This window comes from Rhinolophus ferrumequinum, chromosome 21 (genome assembly GCF_004115265.2).
Source record: "Rhinolophus ferrumequinum isolate MPI-CBG mRhiFer1 chromosome 21, mRhiFer1_v1.p, whole genome shotgun sequence".
NCBI lineage: Eukaryota > Metazoa > Chordata > Mammalia > Chiroptera > Rhinolophidae > Rhinolophus > Rhinolophus ferrumequinum.
The window spans coordinates 25,878,894-25,899,065 of record NC_046304.1 but is presented as its reverse complement, the minus strand read 5'-3'; the positions used below and the strand labels follow the sequence as shown (position 1 = coordinate 25,899,065).

General features: G+C 32.8%; 1 protein-coding gene across 4 annotated transcripts in view; it reads left to right on the top strand.

Annotated features, from left to right (window-relative positions):
• The window catches only part of BRIP1 (BRCA1 interacting helicase 1), a 155,604-nt gene that overhangs the window by 47,941 nt on the left and 87,491 nt on the right, over positions 1-20,172 (top strand). For all 4 annotated transcript variants that reach the window (XM_033091772.1, XM_033091770.1, XM_033091769.1 and 1 more), the window contains exons 7-11: positions 2,463-2,753; positions 8,038-8,259; positions 10,556-10,755; positions 15,003-15,135; positions 19,040-19,194. In XM_033091772.1, the coding sequence (XP_032947663.1) occupies positions 2,463-2,753; positions 8,038-8,259; positions 10,556-10,755; positions 15,003-15,135; positions 19,040-19,194 (1,001 nt within the window). The remainder of the gene's footprint in view (positions 1-2,462; positions 2,754-8,037; positions 8,260-10,555; positions 10,756-15,002; positions 15,136-19,039; positions 19,195-20,172) is intronic.

Sequence of the window (20,172 nt, the reverse complement as noted above, 5' to 3'; positions counted from 1 at the left end):
CTAACCACCCACTGAAAAATCATCTTCTCGAGGAGCCAACCTTAAGTACATAGGTGGTTTAATTACTTCAGAGCACTTCAGATCTTAAAACAACAAACAAAATCATGTTTAATACAAAATTAGCCATGGTTTATAATTTTCTCAATTATGGAATGAAAAGCAAACTTAAGGTACCTACATAAAGCTGCTCTAGTGGGAAAAATTTTCTGAAACTAGTTCTTGATCTTTTGTTTTTGTTAGCACAGCTATGAGCGTAACATTTTAAGATAGCACATCCTTTATTTAAATTATTAGTGCCAAATTCACCCCTTTTAAAAATTAAAAAGTTTGAATACAAAGCAACAAGTTATAAAGCTGTACTGTAGTATCCCTTTTTATTTGGAAAAAAAATGTATTTATACATATGTGAAGGTCTGCAAATTATAATGAATTATTTGTGGTGGGGGCTAATTTGTTTTGTTTATCTCTGTATATAGAATGGAATTAAAAGGTGTAGGTGATAAACTTTTAAGTGGAAATTATGTTAAAAGTGTTAAATCAAAAAATAGATAATCTCTAAGCCTTGGGAAAAGTCTACTTCATTGAATTACTTTTATGCTTGGATATAATATATCCACATAGTGTATAACGATGCATTGGGCCCTGGCATTCTAATATTCAGGATGAATTTAACTGATTATAGGGAACAGAAATAGTATAATTGAGTGAAAAGATTGAAGGTATGAAAAAGTAAACTAATTCTGCTGCCTAGAGTTACCTTAATTCTTTTAGTATGTTAATTAATTAATGTGATCATTGCAAAGGCCAAAAAGAATTCAGTCAGAAATATCATGATATAATTTGCATCCCATTTTCTGTGTGACCATAAATTGTTAGATATTGCAACATATGTAACATAAACCACATGTCAGCTGTTTCCTGCCTCAGTGTTGACAAGAGACCCATTCATAACTCTTCTTTTTATCCTTTCAGTGAATAAGTAATTATTCAATATAGAAGGCAGGATATTTGGAACTGGCTATTTAATGTGGCAGCACTCTGTAATGAAATCTGCTGTTACTGGCAACCTGAGAGGGGAATGTAACAATTCCAGCATGGCTGTAACTTTATCTGCTTTGACTGACTATTTATTTGGCACATCAGTGAACCTTTTATCCCAGTGAGTGACAGTTCCAGAAGGGTCACATTTACATCCATTCTATCATGTATTGTAATATTTAATGGCGGACAAGGTTGAGCGAGACTGGGAGTAATTTGAACTTGCTTTTCCACTGAGTTGAGGCTAAAAGACAGCTTGATCTCCAGTATTGTGGTGTAACATGCTATGACTTAGCATTTGTTTATGAAGGCTAATCTTACTGATTATAATTTCTAAAAAAAAAAATTCAGTTAAATGGCATATTTGTTCTACTAAACAAAAATGCTTCAGTGCAAGATCTCTTAAGCTACTGTGCTACTTAGCTTTTTTATCCCCATCAGTGACCATTCTATAAACTAACCATTTCACAGTATTTCTCTTAATCAGACTGCATTCTGCCTCCTATATATATACATATATAGTAATTAGGTAGTAGTTATTAAGAACCCATGGGTTCTAATATATAGCATTAAACTTTTTTGTTTTTATTTTTGAGTTTATAAACAGGAGAGAGAAAAAACAGGTAAATGTTAGACTATATTCCTGATGTTCCATATAGTGTGTTTAAGGAGACATTTATGTAACTATTTCAGTTATGAAACTGAATTACGAGTAAAATTGTCTAGGAAAAGCTATCTGAATGATAATTTTACTGATGGATTTGCATTCTAGGACAGGTAATTGAATTTCAGATGTACTTGTTCCACACAAGCAGTCTGCCTTCATTATTAAATATTATTAAATATTAATAATTTGCATTAATTTTAATACCTTTGCTAGAGAGTAGTTTTCCCTTCTTCACTTGTTGTTTAGTGTTATTTTTGATTCAACTTAATATTTTTATTCTTTCGTCAGCTATATTTAAAATACTTCTTAAAATATTCATATATTATAGGATATTTGAATGGGCTACGCTGTGAACAAAAACAGCATTATCAACTCTAAATTATAATATCAGAAGTTCAGTTGAAGCCTAAGCAAAAATTAAAATTGTCCTCAATTTTGTCTTATTATTTTTATAATTGATGAAAGAGGAAAGTTAAAATGTACTTAAAACCTTTGGAATTAGAGAGGTGGAGTGGTATGTCAGAAAGCAGTGTAAATATGAAAATATCATTTATAACTCTTAAGAGTGAAAGAGAACCAATTTGAAATGGAATTTGTAGTTTTTTCTTTAATGGCAAGTTTTAAATGATATCTTGGAATTTCTCTTTATATATAGACAGTTGTGATTCATTACCTATAGGTTCTGATTCTATGAGAGGTTTGATAACATTTCTTATGGTCGTCCAGACATTAGTTATCTTTTCTTTCTTTTGTACAGCTCTCTGGTCAGTGCTCTAGGTGCTGTTGTTCTGCTAAACAAGGAAACAATCAAGATTCTTCAAATGCCATTAAGAAGAATCATGGGGGAAAATCCAAGATACCAAAAATATATTTTGGGACACGTACACACAAGCAGATTGCTCAGATTACTAGAGAGCTCCGGAGGACAGCATACTCAGGGGTCCCAATGACTATTCTTTCCAGCAGGGATCATACTTGTGTCCATCCTGAAGTAGTAGGTAACTTCAACAGAAATGAAAAGTGCATGGAATTGCTGGATGGAAAAAATGTGAGTAAAGTTATTTTGTTTTAGAGAAAAAAAATAAGGCTGAAAAGATTAAAATTACTCAATTTTTTATGTGTTCATTTTTTATATGTATATTTCAGTGACATTCAAATAACTTACAAAAATCAAATTAATTACTCGTATTGATGTTTTTTTAAAAATAATTTTACTATAAGAAAAATTTATTTCAATTTTAATATTATGGGTTTTTGTCTTAAAGCTTGGGGATATTTAATTCCTTGAAATTAATTTCCATTAATCAGATGTCTTCTTACTTCTAAGCCCTTCTACCAAAAATAGTCAAACATAGGTAATGTCATATGAAGAGATAAAAGTATTTAAATGATTTAGTTTAATTAGATCTAATTAATATATTTTACATATTTAAAATCTTCAAAGGAAGATATTTTATGCTCTCTGGGCAAATTTTAAAATGTTTTTTAATTGAATGAGAAATATAATGATTATTCTGCCTTATAATTTTGCTTAGCACAAACTTCTTTTTCCAAGCAAATTATATTATTAATTTTAAGTATATGTCATTGGTTTTGAAGTTTTCCAGGGAAATCAAGAATAACATGAATCTGGGCTAGGTGGAAATAGAGAAGTCTTTCTTACTAAAGACCTATGTGTTGTTGTTTTTTTAAGACACATGATTTTTAAACAGATTTTTGCCAGAGTATTAGTTTGATAATCTGTGTACCGGTTTGATAACTAGTTTACTCTAAAAGGAAAGTTGCAAGTCTGAAATTGCACCCAGAAATTATTAGTGAACCATAAATTGATAGTATATGAAATCACAATGACATTTTAATGTATTTTGAAAGATTTTCTGTCTTTCACTAGTATTTTGTCAGAGTTGGTTCTACACAAAAGGCTATGAGGTCTACAGCCCCTAGAGTTTCTTTTTGATAAACCACCTTCTAATGTAAATAAATTATTTTATATTATGCTTTTCTTTATTAAATGGAAATTTATTCAAGATTTGTTTGGGGATATTCAAAAGATGCTTCAATAGATACTCAGACATGTGACTATGAAGTATAAGTACTAAGGAACTTCAATGGAAAAACTTAAGTGACTTGTTCAGAGCCAGGAAAAGAATGCAGATTATTAAGTCAAAACTATTGTTGACGTTTTATTTATATTTATTTTCATGTAAGTTCTTTTTACCTGAGGAACTGTGAATTCTCTTCATTATATGTTTAAAAAGTTCTCTTCAAAGAGAGATGAAAATATGAAAAAGTCAAATGCTAAAAAACTAAAATAGAGAAAAGGCTCTTCATAATAAAACCCCATAAATTTTATGCCTAAGTAGACTTCTTTACATAAGTAGCTAATTGATCTACTGGAGTCCTCAAATTCTTGAAATTTGTTTTTTGTTTTTGTAATCTATGCAAGGAGACTTGCTGGCATTGTCTTTTTAATTACTTGTTATTGGGAAAATTACAGGTACCTAATTATTTGTTATCTCATTGCTAAAAGCAATTATAATGTTTAAGATCATGCATTGCAAGCAAAGTCTCATATAATTCTCTAGAATCTTGTAGTGCTCGATATGTTTTTTGATTGATCCTTTTATAAGTTTGAATCACATAAAAGTAAAAAGTAATTCAGTAGATTTGAATGTTCAGAATTTTTCATTGGCATTTAGTTTGTTTTAAAGTAAACAAGTTTTTTGTTTTTGAATACTGGTGATATAAATAATTGAAGATACCTGTTGGTAGTTGTCTTGAACGTAATTCTGCCTCAGAATGCTTAGCTCATAGGCATACATGAACATTCTTTTTTTTTGTTTCCAAGCCCTCAGGGTAATTTGGTATTGTAATGAGGGCCAATTACAAAGTTACTATAGGTGTCTGTGTTTACTATGGCTGAATTACCAAAGCCAAATGATAGATAACTGAAAGTTTGAGTGAAAAGGAGTTTAAAGTGTGATAACGCTTCAATTGACAGACTCCCCTCAGGGTTGTGTTACACTGCTAAAATGGATGAGCTTTTCTGGTTTTGCTATCAGCCTGCACAGGAGTGTCATTCTAAGTGCCCTTAAAGTGTAAGCTTTCTGATTTTTTGGCTCGATCCAAAGGCACATGTGTTTTTGTTCACTGTTTCTTTTACTAAAGTGCTCTTATACTGGAAGAGTAATGCACTTATCTGTTAAAAGTTCATTTTGTTTCAAGTAAGAAAACCAATAATCTTAACTAGCCCCAGAAAAAATTCTAAAAAATTTATTCTAGGTATGGAATAATAATCTATTTTTGTTAAGATGAGATTTAACAGTTTCTAAACTAGACTCTGAAGGCACCTACCTTAGTGATCATTTTGTACAAATATAAGTTTTTGGAATAGTACGGAAGATTTTGGAGTGAAGAAATGGTGAATATCATATTATTAAGCTCAATCTATATTAACCTTGTAATGAAAGATACTTGGCATATCTCCACCTTGCTCTGGACCCCAGAATCATAAAATTTTAGAGCTGGAAGGAACCTTAGAAATGATAGTCAGTGGGTCAGAGGAATCTTAAAAGGCTTGTGGTTCCACTACTCTTTTTAGGCCTAGTCATATGAAAAAATGGGCCCTGAAGTTTGCCCAACATCAGACAATTAGCAAGGAGGCAGATTTTTTCACTCCTAGCCATTGCTGTTTTGATTACACTAGAAACAAAAACAGAAGGTGGCATTATGGTATGGGGAAGTTGACATAGCTTTCACCTCTGAAAGGTGAAAAAGAGTAGTAGAGGTTAGACAAAGTAAATGAACATAATATTTAAAAATGTACTAAATAAAGAAGGTTGGGTGAGCCCTTCCTCCCCATTTTTATTTTTAATACCTTGGTGTACCAACAGGTGGTTTTCCTTAACATGACTATATACAAAGCTTTGGGAGAACTAGTGGTCCTCAGCTCATCAGGCATTGTCCTTGGATTTGCTGGCATTCTCTTAAAGCTTATGAAGTTTTTATGTTATACTCCATTTCTAGCAATTTCTAGGTGCTTTTGTTTATGTAATAATGTCTGTATGTTTTGAAAACATAGATTTGCCTTTGGGTAGTTTATAGTTAAAAATGCATAATTAGATACAGATATAGATATATAAAGCATATGCATGTATGTAAAGCATATATATATAATACATGTTATGTATAAAATATTATATATATAATTTTTCACTTGTTAAGGACAGCAAACTGGGAAGGATAAGTATTGGATTTCAAAATCACATTTGATTTTTTTATTGATACGTGGAATTAATGAAAATAAAAATGACCCATTATTCCACCCCTTAGTCCCAAATGACAATGGAAAAACAAAAGTAATAACATGTACTTGGTTAGAAGACTCAAAATTACAGAAAGACATAAAATAGAGAATATCTTTCTTTCCAGCTCTTTCTACCCTCTTAACCCTTCCAGGGAACTACTTTACTACTGTAAAGTTTTATGTATATTCTTCCAAAATATTTAAAATATGTATTTGCTATACTCTGTGTGTATATATTCTTTTAATAGCTTAAACATATTAGCACACAGATAAATCTAACTCATTTTTAAGGGCTATCTCTTTTGTATGAATTTACCATAATGTATTTAATATGTCCCCTGTTGGTAGACATTTGGTATATTTCCAATTTTTTGGCTGTTAATGCTGTGTGAGTATATATAAAATTTTGATGTGTGTTGACAAATTGCTCATGTCCTTTACTAATAGTGTATATTTATACTTCTACTAATTTTATACATTTTTAATAGGATACGACACACCCTTGCTAGGGCTGGATTTTCCCAAACATCTTATTTTTTAATTAGTGTATGTTACAAATTTTTTTACTTCCAGTAATAGAATGCCAAGGGACATTAGTACATGAAAGAAGAGATGTAAATTACTGTTGAAGTTTGTTCATGTTCATACAATATTATGCCGAACCTTGCTAGAAAGTATAAAAAATACAAATCAAAACAAAAAGGTTCTATTTTTTACCTTTAAAATAGGCTAAGATAAGGAAAGATAATAGTATTGATAAAGTTGTGGGAAAATGGTAATGTAAAATGATATATGCTTTCTGGAGGATAAATTGGTGATTTTCACAAAATTTAGAAATTTAAAAATACCTTATACTCTCTGATTCCATAATGCCATTTCTCAAGATATATATTAAGAAAATATTTAGAAATGGGCGTACAGATGCTCATTGCAGCATTGTTTCTAAAGCAAAAATTGGTAACAGTCTAAATGCTCAATAAAACTGATGCATCAACTATGGCACATTATTTCAATATGCATATATGAGCAACAATGAAAAAATAGTGATGTGAGAGAATATTTCTTATGGGAGTTTTAATAAAATAGGACAAGAGAAAAAAGTGATCCCAGTTTTATAAAAAATATTTATTTACTCTGGCTAGATTGTTAATAATCCTCAGTGCCGGTGGAAAATATGCTTCATTCTAATTAGTTTAATATTGGGTCACGTTGTAAAGATATATACATATATACTACATAAGTATAGAAGAAATATGAAATGAAATACATCAAAATGTTAATAGTACATTCTTTGTATGATGGAATTACAGATAATTTAGGTTTTTCTTGATATTCTTTTGTATTTTCCCAGTATCTTGTGGTGAACACTCTTAGTTTATTATTTTTTTCTCCTAGGACATTCTTTCTTTTTCTCCCTCCTTTTCTTCCTTCCTCCCTCCTTTCCTTCCTTCCTTCCTTCCTTCCTTCCTTCCTTCCTTCCTTCCTTCCTTCCTTTTTTCCTTCCTTCCTTCCTTCCTTCCTTCCTTCCTTACATCCTTCCTTCCTTCCTTCCTTCCTTCTTCCTTCCTTTTTACTTATTTATATTTGATTAAGTAATACTATCTCATGGCTCAAATTGAAAAGGTACAAAAGTGTCTGGAGAGAAAAGTCTCTCCCACCCCTGTCCCCAAGTCATTCAGCTCTCATTTTTTAACACAACCAGTGATAGATGTCTTGTGTGTCCTTCCAGAAATATTTTTGCCTAATATCACTTTAATCAGAATAAAGCCACAAAGAACATAATTTTAAAAATATGCATCTCAAATTAGTTTGAGGTATCTATTGCTATACTCATCTGGAGCTCTATTAAGTCAAATAATATAGTTTCTTTAAAATGGTTGTGATTGTAGGTATGGTGTAATTTAGCTCCTCTATAAAATCTGTGCCTTGTGGGTTTAATGATGTTCCTAAAATTCTGAGATAAACTTGTTTTATTTGTTCTGGTCCAGTATTGGTTCACATTTAAGTTATGAATATTTGTTTTTAGGGCAAATCCTGCTATTTCTTTCATGGTGTTCATAAAATCAGTGATCAACACACATTACAGACTCTCCCAGGGATGTGCAAGGCCTGGGATATAGAAGAACTTGTCAGTTTGGGGAAAAAAGTAAAGGCGTGTCCATATTACACAGCACGAGAACTAAAAGAAGATGCTGACATAATACTTTGTCCCTACAACTATCTTCTAGATGCACAAATAAGGGAAAGTGTGAGTAGATATGTAAAAATTAGAACTTTTTTCCTACTTAATGGGATATAAGTGGTAAATGTAAAAGCTTTTAATGTCTTTTTATTTTTTGCTTTATAGTTAATTTGTTTAAGTATAAACAGATTAGAGTACTGAAAACATATTCTGAGGTGTATTAAAACTGAATTTAAGACCTTGTCATTTTAATTTCAAAGTAATAGGCACTTTTAAGGACCTAGTATTAAAGTGGGATTAAAGCAGGGTTTTTCAACCTATCAAGGTGACATGTTGGGCTGGATAATTCCTTGTTGTTGTGGGCTATCTTGTGCATTGTAGAATGTTCAGGAACATCTCTGGTTTTGTCTACTAGATGCTAATACACTCACATTGTCACAATCAAAACTGTCTGTAGACATTGCCAAATATCCCCTGGGCGGCAAAATTACCCCCAGTTGAGACCCATTTATAGTATCACTCTTGCCATTGATGAGTCGTCAGAAAGAATTATTTTAAAACATTTTTCTGAAGAGTCTGTGTTTTGAAGACCTTAAGTTGGGAGAATCTGTATACAATGCAAATTGTGCTTTGTGAGCTTTTGAAAAGTCAACTTTAGATATAGCATTTGTGTTTATTTGCCTGTTTTATCTTAGGGACATCCAGTTGTTATAGCAAAAGACAAAAAAAAGTGAATAACTTAGTATATTCAATTGTTATTTCTCTCTTTAGATCTGACTGTACAACTCTCATTAGCTTTCTATTTCCTTATGTCGAAATTAATATGCATTGTGTTTACTACCCCTACTATACTGCCTCTTACTTGGTTGCCTCTTAGCTAAGTCTCTTTCCTCTGAGCATCTATGCAGATCAGTCTTCTAGTATTATTTTTATTACATCTTTCCCCTGCTTACAAATCTCATATTGCTGTTTGCCCATGGGGTAAAGTCCGTGTTTCTTAAGCTTACTCTCAAGATGTTCAATAGTCTGACCTGAATCTGGCCTTTCAGCCTTCTCTGCTGCAAACTCCCAACTTGAACTCCTCAAAAATTGTCTTGTAGTTCAGGGGTGTCCAAACTGCGGCCCATGGGCCAACTGCAGCCCGTGATTCATTTTTTATTGGCCCACAGCAAATTCCAAAAATATATTTAGTTTACTTAAATAAACCAGGTGAGGCAATACGTCCTTCACCTCGAGTGAGTGGCCCGGCTGTTTGTGTATTTTACCACATATGGCCCTTGGTGAAAAACGTTGAAAAAAGTTTGGACACTCCTGTTATAGTCTCCTGAGGATTCTTTGTTCTTTCGTATATCTCTGCTTTTGATGACACCTATACTGAAATGCCCAACTCTCTCTTTGTCTATCCAAATCCAAATCCTATTCATCTTTAAACCTCAGTATATTTCCTACTTTTTTATGGTTCTTTCTCAGTCATCTTCAGCTCTCTGTATATTATTATTTTTTCACAATAACTCATTGACCATTTCTTTGTATTAGTCAGGACTCTTCCAGTTGCAAGTGACAAACTCAGCTTCAGTATAGCGTAAGAAAAAATACTTGACTGACTCTTTATTGTGATGGCTTTATTCTCAGGCAAGTTCTTTCCAGTGGGAATAGAGATAACCATAAGTAGCTTGTTACCCTGGAAAAAAGAACATGATCTTATATTAGTCACCCAAAATTATTCTGTTTAGCCTAGTATGGATCTCATATCCATTCTTGAACCAGTCACTGTGACCATGAAGAGTTGGAATACTTTATTTAATTGACAAGCCGGGGCTCTGGGTTTACCCATGTTGTGAGAGTGGTCATGTCCCTTGATTAACAGATTAATAGTCCTACCAGCATCATATGGGAGTTGGGGTAGAGTAGTTCTCAAACTGAAGAGTTGAAGGGACTAAAACGAAAGATACGCACTATATTACATTAGTATTTTGAGAGTCTTCTAAATCTTGTTATTTTAGGTTTAAAGATTTTTTTTTAACTCTGCTTTTTAAAGTATGTTGGAGACTCCTTCAAAGTGGGATTTTTATACCCCTTTCTGTAGCCAGCTGTACCTTGATCCAGGCTCACTTAATATATATATTTTAGTTTTGATATGTTTGCAAAGTATTTTGAGAGTGAAAAATGGCGTACCCTGTAATGAGCTGATACTTGGTTGGCCTTAGTGCTTTAGAAGTTTTACGACCTAGAATCAGCTGCTTATGTAATTGCTCTTGCATTATTGGACTACAATATGGTGAATTTTTAAATGAAATATCTTGCTACTGTTGTTAAATCCATTTTGCTGAATGTTTTACTGGAATTTTTTTTTATCTTGTAGATGGATATTAATCTGAAAGAACAGGTTGTCATTTTAGATGAAGCACATAACATTGAGGACTGTGCTCGGGAATCAGCAAGTTACAGTGTAACAGAAGTTCAGCTTCGCTTTGCTCGAGATGAACTAGATAGTATGGTCAACCATAACATAAGGAAGAAAGACCATGAACCCCTACGAGCTGTGTGCTGCAGCTTCATTAAGTAAGAACATTTGTCTGTCAGTGTCATTTGAGCTGCCTTTGTATTAAAAACATTTCTGTTATGCCAGAGTATTTTACGGTTAGTATACTTTGACCAGGCTACTTGGGAAATGGATTGTTCATGCCTTTAAAAATAGGTTAGTACAAACTTTTGTCTTGTTCAAAAGAATAATGTGGACAGAAGACCTGAACAGACACTTCTCTCAAGAAGACATACAAATGGCCAACAGATGTGTGAAAAGATGTTCAACTTAACTACCTATTAGGGAACTGCAAATCAAAACCACGAGATACCACCTCACACATGTTAGAATGGCTATTATCATCAAGACAAGTAATAACAAGTGTTGGAGAGGCTGTGGAGAAAAAGGAACTCTCATACACTGCTGGTGGGAATGTAAATTAGTACAGCCACTATAAAAAACAGTATGGAGATTCCTCAAAAAATTAGGAGTAGAGCTACCATATGACCCAGCAGTTCCTCTTCTGGGTATCTACCCGAAAATTTTGAAAACATTTATTCATAAAGATATACCATATATACCCTTATGTTCATTGCAGCATTATTCACAGTGGCCAAGACATGGAAACAACCCAAGTATCCTTCGATAGATTGGATAAAGATATATTCCATATATACAGTGGAATACTACTCAGCCACAAGAAAGGTGAAATATTGCCATTTGTGAAAACAGGGATGGATCTTGAGAATATCATGCTAAGTGAAATAAGTCACATGGAAAAGTCAAGAACCTTATGATTTCATTCATATGTGGGATATATAACTGAAAGCAACAAACGAGCAAACAAGGCAAACAAACAAACAAAAACTCATAGACACATAGACAGTATAGTGGCTACCAGAGGAAAAAGGGGGTATGGAGTATATGGTGATGAAAGGAGAGTTGACTTTGAGTGGTGAACACACAATGCAATATACAGATGATTTATTAGATAATTGTACACTTGAAACCTATATAATTTTAATACCCAATTTCACCCCAGTAAATTTAATAAAATAAAAAAAAGAATATAATAGACAGAATCAATTTTATTAATTGATAATTATAAATCTTGTTCCTTATTTAACAGTCCTATAGGCTGTATATAGGACATTGGGCTGAATATAAACATGGTTTTAATTAATTTATTTTGAAATTCTGGATTATGGCTTTCATTTATCACTTTATCCTCTAGTTTGAGTAGAATTCTGGTTTGATGAGTTTCAGTTAACCAGGATTTCAGTACTCTAAAATAATAGATTTAGTAGTAATTTTATTGAAATTTATATTAGATTTCCCTTTCATTAGACATTAGGTTATTGATAGAGAATCTCTTTTATTTTAGAAAAAACTTCCTCTGACCTACATCCTGTTCCATTTACTGCAGCATTTTCCTGTTCCCTTTACAGGATACTTTTAAAAAATTTGAATGTTATACAGTCACATGTTTGAACATAAAAGGTATAGAAATTTGTGTTGTAAAAACTTCCTTCTCACCCCAATCCCCATCTGCTTAATTCTTGTTCTCCTAAACAAGTTTATCATTGAGTGCATGTTCATGCATATTTGAGCCAATATAGATATTTTCTCTTGTCCCTCCCTTTTACCCAAATGATGGCATACTATATGTGCATCTTTTTGTCTTCCCCATTTTAAACATAAAAATGTTTTATTTTTTTAAAATCATTTTATTGAGGTATAACAAGTTGTAAATATCTAATGTATACAATTTGATGAGTTTGGAGATAAGTATATTATCTGTGAAACTATTGCCACAATCTACAACATTGATTACTGCATCAAGAACCTTGGTTGGGCTTGCAGCAAGAAGTGTAGGAATGGTATCTAGAAGAAGACGCTCAAGAGGTTGGTGCATGACTTTAAAAGATTTGTCAAGGAGGAGGAGGTTGCAAAAATCAAGTCTGTGGTTGAGACGGCAAACAACTTGAACCTGGCTGTGTCTGAGGACGACATTCTGGAGCTCTGTGAGGTGACTCCTGAGGAACTGACTAATGAGGAGTTGTTGGAACTGGAACAGGAACGTGTAGCTAAAGAAGAGGCAAGAGAAAAGGAAACTACAGGAGAAGAAAATAAAGAACCTCTAAGAAAATTCCTAATGAAGTGTTTAGCAGAAGCTTCTGCAGACCTCAACAAAGAAAAACATCTTTTATAAATTTAGTGTAGCCTAAATGTACAGTGTTTATAAAGTCTACAGTAGTGTACAATAATGCCCCAGGCCTTCGCATTCACTCACCCCTCACTGACTCACCCAGAGCAACTTCCAGTCCCACAAGCTCCATTCATGGTGAGTGCCCTATATAGGTGTCTTTTATACCGTATTTTTACTGTACCTTTTCAATGTTTAGATACACAAATACTTAACTATTGTTGCAATTGCCTATAATACTCATTTTAGTAACATGCTGCATAGTTTTGTAGCCTAGCAGTAATAGTCTATGCCAAATAATCTAGGTCCATAGTAGGCTATACCCTCTAGGTTTGTGTAAATTCACTACATGATGTTCAAGCACTGACAAAATCACCTATGGACACATTTCTCAGAACATATCCCCATCATTAAGTGACACATGACTGTATAAGACACCCAGCTGGTGTCCCAGAGAATTGTTTGTGTGGGGAAAAAAATCCCCGTACACAGTGAGTGACCAGAGGTCTTGGAAGTGAAGTAGTAGTAAGAGTAGAGGAGACACGCGAGAATGTTTTTTCTAGACAGCTTCTGTGACATTTTCTGGTTTTCCTCCTCCTTCACAGTCTATTCTTTCTCAGTTTTATTTATTTTTTTATAGTTCTTATTTTGTTTGATATCTAAATGTTGAAGTGCCTCAGGACTTGGTCCTGGGACCTCATTTCATTTCTAGCCCTGCTCCTTCCCTGAGTTACGTAACCCAGTAAGTACCATAGCAGCACTGATGAGGCCTGAATCTGTCTAGCTCCAACCTCTCCCTGGAATGCTATTTTCATATATCCAATTATTCATTATATCTGGATATCAAATTTCAACTTTCCAAAATAAGACACCTTTCTTTCCCTACGTACTTCCTCCAACTGCCCCTGTCTTTCTCAACTAAGCAAACAGTACCAACCAGTTCATCAAATCAAAAATTTAATATTATTCTTGATTACTGCCCCACCTCCTTCAATGTATCAGTAAGTTTTGTAAATGCCACCTGCACAACACATCCCAAGTCCTTCAATCTTATATCTATTATCTCACAATCATCTCTCAATTAGAATACTGGAATAGCTTCCTAACGTGTCTCTGCTTTCACTCGTCTTTCTCTTGTAACCCATTCTGGCTTTGAACCTTCTCATTGTACTTTGAATAGAATGTAAATTTCTTATCCTGGCTTAACATCTGCTTCTTGCTTATCACTCCAACATTGTTCACACCATTATTCTCTTTTGCCCATTGTGTGCAACTACATTGGCTTCTTTTTAGGTCCTTAAATGAGTATAACTTGTTAACTACCTCCGGATCTTTGCACGATTTTTTCTGATCCTCTCCCTACTGAGTATATTTTACATTCAATTGAATAAATGCCACCTTAGGGAGAGCTTTCTTGACATTCAAATTAAAATAGCAACTAGATATTAACCTAATTTGGCTTCATTATACCACTTATTACTACCTGATATTTTCTTGTTCATGTATTTGTTTCTAACTTTATTTCTCCCTTTAGTAGAATGTAATTTGCATGAGAATAAGGACCTTGCTTATTTTATCTATTGCTATATTTCTAATACCTAGTATAGTGTCTAGCGTAATATAGGCATTTAAGCACTTAATGAATGTACACATGAGTATATATATTAATGAATGTATGTCTACATTCTCTAGTAATTTTTTTTGTGTTAATATGTAACACTTCAGTTTTCTCTATTAGATCGTTTTGTATTTCCTTTTATGTGCATTTGGGATAAGCTCCTAAGACATGGCTCTCAGTTGGAGAGAGAGTCAAGTAAAGCAGGGTGAATCCAAAAAACCTAACTCGGAAATCACATACATGTTTATTTTTTCAGGGGCTGGGGGTGGGAATAAGCTTTTTAGCTATATAAATGTTTAATTTGCAATATGAGATCTGCGCTTTTAAAAAGGTGTCTTAATTAATCCACATTCGTGTCCTGAGAGCTTCAAGGAGTACAGATGAATGCTCAGTTCTCTGTTCTGTTGAAATAGTGCCCATAAGATGATACTGGTTGATGGAATTGTTTTATTTTATTTCAGTTGGTTAGAAGCAAACCTTGAACATCTTGTGGAACGGGATTATGAATCATCCTGTAAAGTATGGAGTGGAAGTGAAATGCTCTTAAATTTACACAAAATGGGCATCACCACTGCTACTTTTCCCATTTTGCAGGTATGATTTTTTTTCCACCTGTGAAATTCATTTAGTGAATTAGAAATGACTTAATAGTGAATAAGTTAATCCAGGATTAAAAAAAAAAGGCAATTTAATTATTTTAAATTTTATTATCTAAATTTGATAATCTTTAAGTGCGGTGGCATAAATTATGGATGAAAAAGGTGACATTATTTAGAAGGAAATAAGGCTTAAAGGAATTAATTGCTTGTTCAAAACTAAAAAAGATCAATATTTTTAGGTTGTAAATTTTGTCAATTGTAAAAGTTAAAACTTTGGGAAATGAAAAGATAAGAAATTCATATTCTTTTCTCCTTAATTTAGAGGTTAAACCTCAGTGGACAGAGCTTATGAATGGGTTATGGGATACTGTGAACATTATGAAATTAAATGCAGAATTTTATGAGTATGTACTTTTGTACATTTTTCTGGTTAGAGGCTTCATGACATATATTGTCAAAGAGGTTTTTTTTTTCCAGACGAGAATGTTTCTTTCTTTTTTCTTCTTATTTAATTACTTACTTATTTAAAATAAAAGACTTTACTTTTTAGATTGGTTGTTTTAGGTTTACAGAAAAAATTAGCAGAAAGAACAGAATACTCCTATACCACCACCCCCAACCCCCCCACACACATACAGAGACTATAGTTTCTCCTATTACTGACATTATGCAATGGTATAGTGTATTTATTACAATTGAACCAGTCTTGTTACATTATTAACTAAATTTCACAGTTCACATTAAGTTCACTCTTTGTGTTGTACAGTTCTATGAGTTTTGATAAAAACATAGTCATGTATCTACCAATACAATATCATACAGAATTTTTCATTGCCTTAAAAATCTTCCGAGCTGCACTTTTTCATTCCTTCACCACACTTCGTTCCCTTGCTGAAGCCCCTGGCTACCATTAATTTTTTTTTTTTTTTTAACACTGACTTTATATTTTCGCTTGATCCAGAATGTCATACAGTTGGAATTCATACAGTGTATGGTCTTTACAACTGCATCCTTTCACTTAGCAGTATGCATCTCAGGCTCCTCTACATCTTTTCATGGCTTTATAGCCTGTTTCTTTTTATCACTGAACAATAGTTGTTGTATGTATACACCACAGTTGTTTATCCATTCACCTACTGAGGGACATGGTGGTGATTTCCAAGGTTTGGCAATTATGAATAAAGCTGCTATAAACATTTGTATGCATGTTTTTGTGTGGACATTCCTTTCTTCTCATTTGGGTAAATACTTAGGGTCATGTTTGCTGCGTTATATGGTAAGACTCTGTTTAGTTTTGCAAGAAACTGCTAAACTGTCTTCCAAAGTGGCTATAACATTTTATATTCCCACCAGCAGTGAATGAGAGTTCCTTTTGTACCATATTCTTGTCAACATTTTGTGTCGTCAGTGTTTTGAATGTTAGCCATTCTAATACATAGATTGAGGTATACCGTTTCAATTTACAATTCCCTAATGACATATGATGTAGAGTATCTTTCCCATGCTTATTTGCCGTCTATATATTTTATTTGAGGTGTCTTTTCAGATCTTTTGCCTACCTTTCAATTGGGTTATTTGTTTTCTTATTGTTGAGTTTTAAGAGTTCTTTGTATATTTTGTATACAAGTCTTTCATCAGATGTGTGTTTGCAAATATATTCTCCCAGTCTGTGGCTTGTCTTTTCATTCTATTAACATCTTTCATGGAGCATAAGTTTTTAATTTTAGTAAAGTTCAACTTAGTTTTTTTGTTTTTTTGATGGATCATGCTTTTGGTATTGCATCTAAAAACTCATCACTGAACCCAAAGTCATTTAGATTTTTTTCCTATCTTCTAGAAGTTTCAGTTTTACATTTTACATTTAGGTCTGTGATCCATTTTCAGTTAATGTTTGTGAAGGTGTTAGGTCTGTGCCTAGATTGATTTCCTTGCACGTGGACATCTAGTTCTTTCAGCACCATTTGTTGAAAAGACTAATCTTACTCCATTTTATTGCCTTTGCTCCTTTGTCAAAGATCAGTTGACAATATTTATGTGGGTCTGTTTCTGGACTCTGTTCTTTTCCATTGATCTATTTGTCTGTTCCTTCACCAGTACCGCACTGTCTTGATTATTATAGCTTTATAGTAGTCTTGAAGTCAGGTAGTGTCAGTCTTCTGGCTGACACTACCTCAATATTGTGGCTTTGTTCCTCAATATTGTGTTAGCTATTCTGGGTCTTTTTTGTCTTTTCATATAAACGTGGAATCAGTTTGTCAGTATCCACAAAATAACTTTCTTGGATTTTGATTGGGATTTCATTGAACTTGTGGATCAAGCTGGGAAGAACCAACATCTGAACAAAATTATTAAGTCTTCCTATCCATGAACGTGGAGTCCATGTATTCAGATTTTTTTGTTTTTTAAATCAGAATTTCGTAGTTTTCCTATTACAGATTTAAAGATATTTTTGAACCCCAAAAGATAACTATTGCTAACATAATCACAACTAGCATTCTGGGCATATAAGTATTAAAAATATATTTTAAACAAACTATACTTATAATTTTTGCCCTGCATGTAAAAAATGCAATTTAGTATTGTAACTATTTTTCCATATTGTGTTAGCTTTTTATGATTTTTTTTTGCATAGACTTTCTGCATTTTAAAGGTTATTCATATCAACAGTAAAATGGATAAATAAATTGTGGGATAGTCATATAGTGGAATACTACACAGCAATTAAAATAATGAACGACTGCCACCACAACCATATGAATTAATTCACCAGACATAATTTATGTAAAAGGAACCAGACATAACAGTACAAACTGTACAACTTCATTTTTTTATGAAATTTAAGAACAGATGAACATAATTATGATTCAATATGTAGAATTTCATTCAGTCCTTTTGTTTTTAGTGCAATGCCTCACCTTCGGTAGTTCAAGAATTCAATAGTTTTGTAGAGCAAATTGCCAGTAGTCTGCCATGTTGGAGAGGAACATTAGCATTCCTCTAAGGTATGACTGAGGGCACTTGATTTTTTTAAAAGAACGATTTAATACTTGCCTTTCATTAATAATTTGTAGTGCTGAACGTTTTCCCAACTCCTGTCTGTCTTATAGTTCTTTTTAAAAACTCTTATTTGTATCCTTTAGTCATTTGTTCAGCAGAGATTAATTTTACTCTTACAGATGTATATTACTTCACAGTATATCCGAGTATTAAAATTTATCTGTCTTATTTATTTTAATTATTTCCACTGAACACATTTTATTGTCAGACATCAGCATTGTCACCGGTATCTTTTATTATTTCAGTATTCAGAGTTTTCTGTTTCACAATGTGGAAAAGCATACTTTTGTTTTCTTATAATTTTGTCTTAATGTCTACACTTCCATCTGTATTAAAACTTATGAGTCACATAAAAACTAATGAGCCAGTTAACATCCATTTTGTATTTAGCATGTATTGTTTCCTTGAGTCATTCTTTTAATATAAAATAATATAGTCATATTATTCTCAGCATCAGAGTACTCTGGAAATAATTCAGGTATTTAGGTGGTATATCAACTCTTTTTTTTTTAATCAACTCTTTTAAGCTCTTTGGAGAAACCATTTGATAGGTACATTTTTATTTAGTTCATTAGTTTTGAAAGGCACTAAAAAATGTCATAATTACTTGAAGAAGTAATGAACCTTCTAAATGTGTAACTTTATTAGAGTATCTTTGACTCTGAAGAGAATTTGGGGATATGTGGGAATCTAAAACATATTGTTCGCACTTGTATATTAATAATATTTGCCTAAAGTTTCAATATATATTTTACTTGGGTTTCATTATAGTTTTGAAAAGTTTGCTTTGCCTCCACCCTTCCCCTCACCCTAAGTATACTTAATATAGTAATTTCTTATAGGGACATTTTTCTGCTGTCCTTCAAAAAGAAGAAAAAGTCTCATCAATTCATGGTAAAGAAGAGACAATAGAAGTACCTATTATTAGTGCATCAACTCAAATAATGCTCAAAGGACTTTTTATGGTACTTGACTATCTTTTTAGGCAAAATAGCAGGTAAGTGAAGGTATCTGATCTGTATTTTTCCTCTTAAAAGTATTAGCCTTATTGGGTGTTAACATGTTTTAATGCTTTCTAATTTTGTGTGAGTATATAGTATAATCGTAAATAAGTGGTATAAATATTGCTCTTATTGGCACAGACTCAGATTAATTGAAATTAGTCTTTATTAATGAAACTTATTACTGCAATCAGTAAATAAATACATTTAAATAATTCAGCATTAAATGTCTAGTCCTCTAGGACTAAACTTAAGTGTTTAAGTTTTCTCTTAATATAGTTTAGATATGTGTCTTCCAGTATTGGAAAGTCTCTTTGTTAATTGCATAAAGCTTCTGATTAGAACAATGTGGAAAATGAAAAGCAGTCAAGTTCCCACACACTACCCCTTATTGTTATAGTGCTACCTCGTCCTAGGGTTTTTTAAAATTGTGGTCATACATACAGAACACAAAATTTATCATACTCATTTTTGTGTACATTTCAGTAGCATTAAGTAGATTCATTCACATTGTGTGCAGCCATCACCATATCCATTTCCAGAACAGTTTCATCATCCCATACAGAAGTTCTATACCCATGAAACAGTATCTGTCAAATATCTCCAGTTTGCCTCTTTTCACAGCTTCTGGTAACCTCTGCTCTACTTTCTTCTCTGGATTTGCCCTTTCTAGGTATATAAGTGGAATCATATATATTTGTTCTTTTGTGTCTGGCTTATTTCACTTAGCAGAATGTTTTCAAGTTTCAGTCATGTGGTAACGTATCAGAATGTAATTCCTTTTTATGGCTGAATAATATACCACATTTTGTTTATCCATCTGTGTTGATGGACATTTGAATTGTTTGCACCTTTTGCGTATAATACTGCACTGAACATTGATATACACGATTATTTTGAGTCCCTGTTTTCAGTTCTTCTGGGCACGTTCCTAGCAGTTGAATTGCAGGATCATTTGGTAATTCTGTATTTAA